This window comes from Rhopalosiphum maidis, chromosome 1 (assembly GCF_003676215.2).
Source record: "Rhopalosiphum maidis isolate BTI-1 chromosome 1, ASM367621v3, whole genome shotgun sequence".
Lineage (NCBI taxonomy): Eukaryota > Metazoa > Arthropoda > Insecta > Hemiptera > Aphididae > Rhopalosiphum > Rhopalosiphum maidis.
In genome coordinates this window covers 43,893,213-43,907,085 of record NC_040877.1, presented here as the reverse complement: position 1 = coordinate 43,907,085, position 13,873 = coordinate 43,893,213, and the positions used below count along the sequence as shown (strand labels likewise).

Sequence of the window (13,873 nt, the reverse complement as noted above, 5' to 3'; positions counted from 1 at the left end):
ATGTGAGTATGTTTATAAAACAGAAAACGCCAGTATTACACACTTACAATAATTTTGTACGACTAAACATCAGTTAATATTTAGCATTCTTAATAATATCCTGTATGTATATCGTATATACAACGTAAAATTTGTATAACTCTGTCTAATATTATTATCTATGTAAATCGCACCACAGTTGACGCTTCGATTTATATCACGAAGATTATTCTATCGTTATACAGGTGGTCGCAAGGATTATTATTCCACCAGGCGATGGTAGATTGCGCGAGGGCGGCCATATTGATACCGTTGGCGCACAGCCTCCTCTATTGTGTGCCGGTGAAAAAATGTAGCTTGGTGGAGACTGCGTTCCTGTTGCTGGTTACCGTATCCACGATAAACATGCTGACCATCGTCCTTAATGATTCACCAGTATTCCCAGAGGACGACGAAGAAGACGGCTATCAGGTGAGTTTAATTCAATCGTATATTATAAACCGACTGCAATGCAGCATACGATATAACACAACTGATGCTAATAGTTATAAAAATGTTAGAAATATAGAAAATGTCAGTACCAACCGTATGTTGGACATTGGGTAAAATAATAAGATGATAATCACACAGTAACAGATAATTAGATGCATTATCTTTATTAGATACAATCGGTTTACCAACCAAATTCCGACATTAAAATATTCTTATATAAAAAAAAAAAAAAAAAACAGGAAAGTCGTTATTTAGTATAGTAATTAGTGGGTTTTTTATTGTCACTTATTATGTCAATCGATGCTTATTTTAATTTTAAATTCATTAATTTATAAAATTTTAAACGTGCCTAATATATAGTACATCATCGTTTATTCTATAGATATGTTATAATTTATATTAGTAATACGGTAAGTTAAACAATTTTTTACATAAAAGGCATTGAATATCGTATAAATACTATAAATTATATAATAATAGGTATAACAACTATTATAAGCTATTATAATTTATAGGTATTATATATATTATATATTACCTCAATTGTTTAAAATAATTTTTAAAAAAAATGTGAGTTTTCTTGTATACATTTTTCAAGTAATTTTTTTAAAAAATACTAATATAATTTCAAATAGCTGTTTTTTCTTCTAATTTTTCATATTATTTTAAATACTACTAGAAATTCTCTAATCTCGACTTCTCCTTTCCTAAAGTACTGGCCATACAATTTTCTACTAAAAAATACCATTAAAGCTGATAAATCGAACAATTTTTAGATTCAAATCGTAAAGACAAACACAAAAAAAAAATAAGCAAAACATCGTTAAAAATAAATAAATATGTAAATAAAACGTTTCAAAAAATACGAAATAAATAAAAAATATTGGAAACAATATAAAAACTATATATTCATAACTAAGCTTAGAATCTAAAATAAGTATAGTAATCGAATTATAAAATATTAAAAAATATCTATTGGATAATGTATTGTTGTGTCTTTACAATAATTATTATGTTGTCTAAGCGGGAAATGATTTAATACTTAAAACCTTCGACATTATAGATATGTATTCATAATTGTTCGTTATTATGATCACCGTGGGGTTTACACTATTTATGGCGTCCATAATATTATAGTTAATTATATAATTTATGTTTACAGATCAGTAATGGTAAAATATTATATTATATATACCATAATATTTGAAATTGCTATTGCTAATAATATAATTTTCGCATGATAGATTGCTTTCTGATTTAAATACTTGGTTCATATTTTGAATTTAATAAACAAAAAAAAATAAATAAATAAAAAGAGAAATATTTTAATAGAAAAAATACAAGCTGAAAATATGGTTTACTGACTAAAAACAGATTTCACTTTAATGGAAAAATAAATAGCATAAAAGCAGCCCGGATACAGACGTCGGATACTGGGAACTCGTCTCGCTTCGGTCAACTCGGTTTAGGATAGTATGATGTGTTTTAGTATATAATTTCAATGAATTACTATTATACGTATTATGTTAGTAAAACACTAAACCGATTTTGGATGGATTGTGATGTACATTACTTTAGAAGTTATCGGTAATCTATAGTTGTTTCTTATACGCTTACTTATTATGGAAAACTATTTGCGTAAAAGGAATCTCTTTGAAATTCCGTCTATTCTCGATTTTCTATTCACAGAGGTGCTACGTGATTTTTTTTTTAACACTATTTTCATCCAACAAAGTGCTCACAAAAAAGTCGATAATAATAATAAAAAAAAGTGATTGTAAAATATCCAATACACTATCATAACCTCGTTTCGCTTAGAATCAGAAATACTAGGACGTGCGTTTCGATGAAAAGGAAATTACCTACGCGATACGTTTTTAGACTTTATGGTGATTCAATTTTCATTAACTTGAGTGCATTAGTATATAATATATATAATAAAGGGTAATGTGTTTAACTGACTACACTGATTTTCTAAGTTAATTTTTATAATTTTAAAAAAAAAACATTTTTATACAACATTTTTAGTTTTTACAAAAAAAAAAAAAAAAGATCTATATTTTTAATCAGCTATTTATAAAATATACATATATTAAATGTATAAATGATTTGTTTAACTTTATGAAAAAATAACGAGTAAATACAGATAAAAAAAGCCAATAAAAATATTATACCTCTTAACAAACTACAGCTAAAAACTGTAAACTATAAATGCTCACTACTGTATTATATACATCAATAATAAGACCGCTCTTAAAATACGTATGTCCAGTGTCAGCTGCTGCCACATCTCAAACCGAAACTAAAAAACTAAAAATCTACAGACAATGTATAAAATTAATTTCTAATAATAACTCTAAAAATCCGTGGGTTTATGCATGATAAGAAACTCCAAAACGACACTGAATACTATTCTTATTTATTTTGATCAAAGACCAATTCATAAAATGCCACTCAAGATTCCACATAACCGAATGAATTACACAATTAAAAGAAATACAAAAAAAAAACAATCAATTGCAATTACTCCACCCTAAACATATATTTCCTTCGTCATAAATATTAATTTTGTATAATTTTTATATACAAAAAGATATTTTATAGAAATTCTAATATTTATTTATATTATATAAAAAAAATTTAATTTTAACTTATAATTAATATATTTAAAAGCTATTGTAAAAACACAAATAAATGTTGAAACAATTAAATTAATAATAATAATAATAAAAATAAGGTTTCTTAATAATTTTAATGAAAAAGACCACCATCGTCGTTAATTTTAGTTCTATAGGTAGACTTTGAATTAGTATTAATTAATGTAAAATATATATATGGATAAATTTTTTTGTTGTTGTATAAGTCTATTGTTAGAACTTATAAATACATTAAAAATAATTGTTTAAAATCACAAACACGGACTTTGAAAATTAGTCTGGTCAGTAAAATGGATCACATCGTTGATATTTATTGGCACGAGCTCTGCTAATATCATTATAAACAATATATTTTATTAATAACATAATAACATCAAACAAATACGGTAACCTATACAAATGTAATAGAGTTTTAACCGAGTGCGCCTGTGTAACGAGCGGGTTTGTGTTTTGCCGAAAAGTTGTGTCGAGCAATATCTATCCCCTGGTGAATAATTGCAAACATTGTTATAACTTAACAACCCTTCAGGTCATCAAGTAATTAGCAGTCTTATACGATCAACACAGACAACCTAAACTATGTATATACCATTGTTTCAATTAAGACATAATGTTGTTTTACACATATAAGTAATATAAGTACCTTTACTGGCTTTGCTATATTGTATGTGTAACCTATACACGCATGCATGTTTCAATCGAACGAATTTTTAATTTAATAAGCACACATCGTATACGCAAATGTTCTAAATTCGAATGAAATCCAATTTCACGCTTATATATAATATAATATATTATGCGCGCACAATATTTACCCTTGGTTATCTGCAAAATTAGACGAGGTGGCGAAATATCTATTCCGCATTTCCGCACGATATAATCATTACCAGTCGTTGTAGCTGTCTTATGTATACCTATATACAAACATTTTATGGTCTACGCCCTATCGTTAATCATATATAATACGCAGTTTTGTTTAGTCAAACGAGTCTGGCACAAATACATTGTAAGACTTTTTATTGTATTGTTTGTATTTTTGTTTTATTTGTTTTAACTTCTCGTTAAAAAAAAATCAATCATTTTATTGTTTAGTACAGTTTTATTATATTTGAAATAGGTCCCGTGTTGTTTTAAAAACACGATTTTTCGTTTACAATTTTGAAATAACAAACACTGAGCGTACCTATATAATATTATTGTTTAAATCGGGTTTACCAATTCGATTATGTCACGGGTAAGATTTTATTGTGATTGACAACGTAAATACGTCGTGTATCTATTACAGATATAAGTGATAGCTGCATAATAGTTCAGTATAATAATAGCTCATAAACCAATCTTGCAAAGTATTTGAGTAAAATGTATTTAAATACTTTTTTGGACGATTTGTATGTGAAAATCAAGTATTTTTACGTGTGTAGTTTTCAATAAGTATATTCAAAGAAATTAGGTGTTACATTTCAGATTGGTTTTTAATAATCATTATGTTATATCATTTAATATAATAATATTTATTTATTATTTAATTAATATTAAAATATTACAAATTTTTATTTTTTGTAAGTAGTACGGCCTTCTAAATAATTCTAATGATACGTCTCGATGTGAAATTATGATTTTAAATTAATAATTAGGTACATTTTTTTTTACAATTAAATAAGAAAAAATAAAAACAGTATTTAAAATACGTTTTAATTATTTTCTAAATGGATGTCTTTTGTATTTGTATTTAAATATGATGTTACGAGTATTTTTTACAAGACTTTCGTAAACCATTCCTAATGTTGCAATTAAAACAACGAGAACGCTACGTGTAGGTACACACATAATACTTCCATAAAACAATATACAACAAGCTTATATTTTACGTTTCTCGTTTTGCTTTACAGTTTTGTCGATTTTAATATTAGATTAAATTTGCCCTTACAAAACTTAAATTCGAAAAACGTCCGTTCTCTCTCGTCGATTCTATAGCAATATATTATAGTTCATATTCAAAACGTTAAATCGAATTAAATTTTTTTTTGAATAATTTTCACGTTGTTAATAATAATTGTTATTTACTTACTGTTATAAGTATAAATATCAATAACAAAAAAAAACGCCACGTGTTATTTATAGAGGTTTATGGGGAAAAAACCTAACGGGTAACGGGCACGCGTCACGCTAATGTGTTATTAGTTGAGATGCGCAACATACTATAATAATGTAGTCGTCTGCGGGCGCTAAAGGCATGCACGATGCACGGACACGCAATATCGTATTTGTGGGTAATGACATCAAATTGTTTTCGTGTCAGGTGTCTTCGGTGCCGCTGTTGCTGGACTCGCCGCAGTGCGTCGTGTTCGGCACGTTCATGATATGGTTCGCGGCCATCACCATCAACCTGGGCCCGACGTTCATGAGCGGCGCACTGGCCGCCGGCGCCGAGGTGACCAGGGACAAGCCGGGCTGTCCGCTCGTGCACGGCCCGTTCCGGCACTACATACTCAACGCCCTGTGGATAATCATCAACCTGCTTTGCGTGCTGCTCACGCTGTTCCACTTGCGCAAGCTGCACAGGGACCTGACCAAGGCAAACGTGGAGGCCGTCAGGGTGGCCGGACTGGTCACCACGTTGGTAAACGTAACCGGCAACAACTACTCGGACCCGCGGCACGCCCCGAGGGTGAGTGACCATATATTATTGTTATTTGCAAGCAGAATACGCCATAATAAACGGATCTATCAGGTGTCACTCGTCCGCAATCGGTAAGATGTAGAGACGGCAGAGGGATATGGGCTCGTGCGACCGCCGTTGTGTTTTGCGACCAATAAGGTTTCAGTTATCGTCATGACGTATTGGTCCAACGTACATGATGCGTTCACAATAGAGATGACATAGTACGTTCGATACATTTTTTTTTTTTTTTTGAGCTTTTATCGCTTTTAAAAATCCGTTCGTTTTTTATGGCGCATCCTGTATGGCCGTGTTATTGTTCTTATGAAGATTTAATATTATTATCACATGACAAACAATACATTTGTGTACTGCATTATGATATTATATATTTAAATACCAATTCAAATAGTTACTCACGAGTTATTTCACGTGAGTACTGGTGGTGCTATTTTTGTTGTGTTATTACAAAATTATAGTATAGAAAAACCGACAAGAAAACTTTGACCGTTTTTATTTTTTCGATATACCAGTGGTAATATGATAATACCGCGTATGCAGAAAAGTTATTTTACTTTGAAAAATATGATGTACCTAAGTATAACATATTTTAAAATAATTATATAACTTTTTCGTACTATCTATATTGAAAAATAAAATAAAAACAATATAGTACGGTCAAAGTTTTCCCCTCTTTATGGTGCAAACTAAATGTTTTGACTATAGGATGATTCTTTTCCGTGCATTTTTCAACAAACGATATATATTTCATGGACATGTGGTGTCCTCTAATAATACCCGATTTTTCCTATACATAAAATGGACTGAAGAATAGCTTGGATAATATTATAGCCATTATAGAGTTAAGGTATTGCAAGAACATTTGAAAATGGCGCAAATGATTATATAATTATTTTTAAAATGACCACTATTATACCGATATAACGAAACGTTATTATATTAACATAGCCTAATCTATATTATGTCGAAAAGTGTATAATACTAGGCGTACATTACAGATTCCTATGATTTTTATACAATATGTACATATCGTGAAATATGAATTAAGATAAGTTTCTTACCTTAGTCTTCTTTTAAATTTGGTTTTAAATCAAAATTAATGCTATAATTAATACGTCGGTATTGAATCAAGACCACAATATATTACAGGGTCGTACACTAATAATTCATTACATATAATTTTTAATCGCTCATTATGAAATATATAGGTATACGTTATTATGCTTTATAGACAGACAACCATAATCACATACTAAGACGATTAAATATTATTGAAATATATTAAATTGTAATTGCTTAACTATATTATTGTATAATAGTATAGTGCATATACTATACTATAGTGTATATAATTGTATTGTATAATGTATATTGAATAACATAATTAATTAACTATACAAAAATAATAGTTATTTTAAATTAATAATTATACTAAAGAATATATATTTCTATGCAAAAGTTACAGTAAACGTTTTTTTAAAATACCACAAGGCATGGGGGTGATTGCTAGTTTCTATACACATATTATATACCTTACCCTTGAAGACGCTTCTAGTAGACCGTCATAATGCGATAATGTTACATACATACAGCGAAGTTACACTTGATTTTTTTTTTTTTTGGGGGGGGGGAATCTTTTATCAAATAATATTTATATTATATTTCCTCGTTATTATAATATATTTTACCCAATATTTATTTGAATCCTACAACCGGATACACGTATAGTTATATTTTTATGGGATAACGATCTGTACAATATCGGAGACTCCGATAAAAGAATAAATAATAATATTATTATAATGTATTTGCATGTGTTCTTATTTTTTTGTATTCTATCGTATTTCAGACGTTGCAAGACGAACGATTCTAAATCTTATGTCGTACATTTGGTTTTTATAGGCATTTATTTCGAATCATTTTATATTGTTATACATTTCTAATTATATTGTTATTAAACAATTAAATACATCAGTTCACTTAATCGAATTTTTTTTACCATTATTGAATTATTGCTATAGATTTTACATAGGTCTTCGTTGTATATTATAAAGGCGTGAGCTTACTAAAATATACGAATAAGGATTATATGATCCGTTTCTGCAAACAATTGTTATCCTTATAAATATTTCATTAATGGCTTTGTTAACAACAAAAGAATGATATGGCTACGTCCATTATTCATTTGTTTATTATTTTAAGTTATTTTAACTTGGCACAAGAATATCATGTGTTAATTTATTTTTGACGTTATATAATCAAAAACCTAAGATAACCTATTGTAAAATATGCAGATTTTTCTAAAAATGTTATAAGTTTAATTATTCATACAAAAATATAGGTAATCGCGGAGTAATAGCTAAATAAAATATTTTACCATATTTATATTTAAATATAACTGTGCATAATATTGTAGAATTTAAAAAAAAATATGAGTGTAAGCAAAAAACTTTGAAAAATAAGACTTCCGAATTGGACATCTTAAAATATAAAATTATTTTGTTAACTTACCCAAATAATGTGTACGATTAATAACGAAAATACCACGTTATTTTGGCGTTAAGTTAATGGGTAATGATTAATGACATATAATTATGAAAATAGTGTTGTTTAAAAAAATGTAGAACAAATTAAGTGAAATAATAATACCAAAAAAATTTTCCGGTACCGGGAATCGAACCCGAGCCTCCTGGGTGAAAGCCAGGTATCCTAGCCACTAGACCATACCGGATTAATATGGAAGTTTGATGAAACAAGCATATTTAAAATTATAACTACAAAAATTACAGAGTGAATTTATAAAAGTATTATTATTTTTATTATCATTACAATAAAAATATTATAAAATATCTACATTTCTGTTTGCGTGGTATAGTCTTATAGTATTTCCTAGATTCTTACATAATTACAACCACCCGGCAGCAGCTGGGTAGGATCAATAATGATATGGTATAAATTTCGCACGTCCACACAAAACCATAACACAATTTAGGTACAAATATTCGGGAGATGGTAAACTACAGTAAAAAAATAATTAACATTATAAACAAACTGCAACAAAACCAATATTTATTTCATGTTGAATAACCACTTATTTTTGAATTAGGTATATTTAAATTTAAATTAAAAATTGTTTAGCCGTTTAGCACTATTAATTGTGTGCCGTTTTGGCTAAACATTTTTGTAAGTTCCATATTAAATAAAATATTAAACGATATAGCACGTACTAAGTAGAATTATCACTTGTGATAATATTTTATTTATTAAGGAGCCGATATTTAAATATATATAATTGAGTTTAAAATTAAAATAAATTTGGATTTTCCTTACAAATTTATGTCCAACATAACATAATATCAATTAAACGTTATATGTATAGTACATACTACATACTAACACATAGGTATATATATACATATATATATTATGCGTGTTTATACCTATATATGTTATGGTATTGGTATATACCATAACATATATAGGTATAAATATCTATAATATTATGTAAAATAAATTTCCATTATAGTATGAACAATGTACCTACGTTCTACTTATTTTATCGATTTTGTTGCAGATTGTATAACGTTAATTTTTTTTTACCACAGTTGACATATCGACTTCTAGAAAAGCTGTAATTTTGTCGCAGTTTACATATACAGGCATACAGCCAAATACTCTTAGGGTTTATCATATGATTTAATAGGTAACTAGTAATTAGAAAGGTATTAGACTAAATAAACCTAGCTATTGCAATATAACCAATGGCGTTGTTAATAAATTATACGATTCCAGAAAATTCATCACCCGCAGTATGTCTATTGTGTTTTATGTAAGTACCTAGCGAAATTACGACCCTTTGCACAAATCGTCCTCCGTGCGTACTACTTAAACGTAATAATATACTTATGTATAGGTAATATGTTTTTAACTTTAAATGGGATATATATATATATATATATAAACAATAAACAGTTAACACGTATACAATGTGCATGTTAAATAAAATATAATGCAGGTAGTTCATTACAAAATGCGAAAACCTACATTGGTTTCAATTTTATTAACAATAAAAAATCGACTACAATAATTTTATTCTAGTAGTTTTTTAATAATATATTTTAGTATATAATAGCTAGGTACAATAAAAGTAGAAGAAAATTAAGCAAAATGCAATAATATAATATGATTTTCAAATCATAATATCATAATATATTAACCATAGTAAGTACATTATACTTACTATTTCATATCTATATAGTATATACTATATATAACTATAATAATATGTAATTTTGTGAATTGTGAATATATTATATTCACAGCTAAATAATAATAATTATTGTCATTATTGTGACCACTATAAATTATCGGGTGACGAAACGTTTTCATAAGACGTAGGCAGTTCTATCTAGATAAAAAGTGCACGGAAATATATTCGTCAAAATTGTATGATAATTTATAGGAATATTATAAGCAAATATATTCAATTACAAATTACTATAAAAAATAATTTTTATTCTTCCGCTGTACTGCACGGTTCACGTTATAGCAAAATTTCCAGTTTAAACACGTTAGGTTTGGTAGTCATATAGATATATAGTAGGTGAATACATAATAGCTATTACATAACCTAAGTTAAGGGTCAGGCAAGGTAGAACTTTGTGCTTTAATGTCGACCACTTAAACTATATTTTGGTACATTTCATTTGGGTAAGCTCGAGCGACCGTGTAACATGGTGAAGGTACATTTTACGTTAAAAAAATACACACACGCTGTAATAACATGAAACATGACTTAAACATTTTCACGAATCAAAAAATAGAAATATTTACTTTGCATTATTATATACACGCACGCTGAATTAAACAACTATACAAGCGACCGTGGTCTCTATGCAGAAAAAAGTAGAGATTTAGTTTTCTCCACTCGCCCTCTCCGATGCTGTATAATACTTATTTATAACGAGCTTTTAATAAAAAAAAAAAAAATCCTTAATACACATATACATATATATATATATATAAATGTATATCCCATATATATGTGTAGGCAATCAACTCGACACTGGTATAGCTACCTGCTATTTGACAATCCATATATTATTTTATAGTGATTAATATAATTTAGTATACAACACCGCCGGCAGTTACGCGTCATACATTATTCGTATACATTTTCTGTGGACTGCAATTTACATTATATTTTAATATTATAATATATAGAAGCATCTGTTATTGCAGCGCACGACTTTTTCACGATCAAAATTCAAAACGTGTACTTTTATAATAAATCTTTATGCAAATGTTTCGGGATTCGCTAAATATGTATATATATATAAATTACTAAAAATATGTTTATGAGATAAAATTTTAATTTAGTGTATAACGTTTATTATTATTCCAATATGCTATATTATAGCGTAATATGAGTGCGTGTGTGTAATTACTTAAAATCATAACTTAATTAACCATAATTAAATCGTTCTATTGTTTCATTGTAAAACAAAGTTTAATTTACATAATATTAAAAATTGAAAAAAAATAATCATTGAAATTGTTATATTGTCGTGTCTGCGTATATATTGTATAGTTATTATAATATTAATATAAGATTTATATGAACATAAGCCGCGTGTATAAAACAAACGGCGTGCTCAAAGCTTATACATATATAATGTAATCTTAAATACTAATTTCACCTTGCCATCGTTTTGTAAGCATTTAATTAAAATCAATTATTGTGTAGATATTTGATTCTAAGATACAGTCTACTGCTGTATGAATCTAGAGTGTTATATTTTGTTTTTGTAATATTATATATTATATATTGTTATACGAAAAATGAATAGTATTAATATTACATGTATGAATATGACACGCTTACATTGTTTATATTATATTATTAATAATACAAAACCTGACATTACCATACGTATAATACCTAACGTTTACATTTTCAAAGTCTTTCGGATTTCAAAAACAATCTTACCTAACTTAACCTGTATATTGACTATTCTATTATTGATATTAATAATTGTTACTTATTGTATACCATTTAAATTAAATACTAATATTATTTTCTTAGTGGGTATACATTTGGTACGTTACATTATTTTATATTTGTGAATAATTACTTTTTCGAGGAGCTTTTAATTATCTCACGCTTACTGTTATTATTATCATTACAATTTTCCATCACCATAATTATTTATTTGCGCTTTAAAAGTATATTATTTTTAATTAAGTTTCGAGAAAATAGTAAAAGTATAATATCACAAAACATAAAATAACACCTAAATAAAAGTTATACAAGCACAGTATAACTAGGTATATAAAACTACATAACGATAAAATAAGTTTCAAATATTTTTTTTAGTCGATTTTAATATATTATGTTCTTTAGTAAGGACCAGCATTTTTTTCCCGGAGAAGATAGTTTAGCATAAAGTGTAACGGCCCTATAGGTTGGGTTACGTATACTCGACCTATATAATCAAACAATTTTATTGACTATGTACACAACTACACAATACAATTTTTAAACTTAAGACATACCTTTAAACATGTTATATTCTATATAATACTATACTATGTAGGTTTAATCCTTGCCCGCTTCGCTCGCCAATCTCCTGTCATCATCGTATCATATTATTATTATCTCTTTATTATACAAAAATGTACGAAAAAAATAATATTCATGTTTTTCTTATAATTCTTATAAATTGTATTTATTTACGGTTTTGTTTGGTTTCCATAATAATCATTTAACGCAGAAACTATTTTTTTTTTTAACTTTTTTGCATAATAAAGAAAAACTAGTCTTCATTTTTTTCTTATTACGAAAACCCTGTACTTTACATGTTAAAAATGAATGATTACGATATGCGTTTTTTTATTATTCATTTATACTGCATCTATTATAAAACCATGGTTTTCAAATATATCTAAGTACATTTTTAAATACAGTTTTAAATTTACTTAAATCCATTTAAAATACAGTTGCGCAGCTTGTACACACGTATTATACCTATATATCTATTATAATACATCATGTGAAATGAATTTGTATAGCTTATGCACAATGCACGTTCGTATAATAGTGTCGTACACACTGATATTTTATTTTTTAATGGAGAAAAAAATATAGATGAATACCAATAATTATGTATATGCTCGTCTGTCTGTATAATTCTTAACACGTGCTTATTTTTCACAAAATTTCGTGATAATATTCACGCGGCAGATAAAATAATAGTAATTCTGTACATGTCATCATTCATATATGTTATTATAATAATAGTATAATACAAGTTAACCATCGTGTACAATATACAGAATTTCGTTGTGATATAAATAAACTCCATCGCTTGTTTGGTATTGCCTCTAGCTGTTCGGACGATATGTATATTATTATTACCTATACAGCGATAACAGATTATACTATTTGTTATAAATTGTTCATCTCATCGAATGCTCCACGACTTCAAATAAATAAATATATATATATATATATATATATATATATATTTATACATTCTTTATATACTACTATATAATACGTTTCAGATTCATAGAAGAACACGATATTACGGTAAAACGAATAACAATACTCATATCGTCTATAGAATATACAAAAGCTAAGGTATACGCGGGACCGTTTAAATTATTTATTTAACGCAAACGTGTATTGGATCGTTTTCGGCAATATCTATAGATGCGTAAAGATATTTTGTGATAGAAGTTCTTTATAAACATAATATATTACACGTATTTCATTCGTGTATTTGAGCCTGAAGGTACGACGGCTGTATAAGACACACGCCAAGGTAACTACATTTCAGTTGCACAAGGGTATATGCATATCTAACAAGCGCAATAATCACAATATGTTATGAATTCAAATTAATTACTTAACTATGAAAACTTGATAGTTTCTATAGTATTATATTTTACAATACTGAATCAATTATTCTAATAAAAAATAATTTCTAGAAATAGCTGTATATACTAACGTATAAACAATATATTATTATTTATGTTTTGAAGAAAATTATAAGCATGTAAT

General features: G+C 27.5%; 1 protein-coding gene and 1 non-coding gene across 5 annotated transcripts in view; one reads left to right on the top strand and one right to left on the bottom strand.

Annotated features, from left to right (window-relative positions):
- The window catches only part of LOC113561286, a 104,538-nt gene that overhangs the window by 74,924 nt on the left and 15,741 nt on the right, over positions 1–13,873 (top strand). For all 4 annotated transcript variants that reach the window (XM_026967612.1, XM_026967614.1, XM_026967615.1 and 1 more), the window contains 2 exons: positions 225–450; positions 5,428–5,796. In XM_026967612.1, coding sequence (XP_026823413.1) covers positions 225–450; positions 5,428–5,796 — 595 coding nt within the window. The remainder of the gene's footprint in view (positions 1–224; positions 451–5,427; positions 5,797–13,873) is intronic.
- Trnae-uuc lies at positions 8,468–8,539 on the bottom strand. Its single transcript has one exon. It is a non-coding gene; the product is annotated as a tRNA-Glu (tRNA).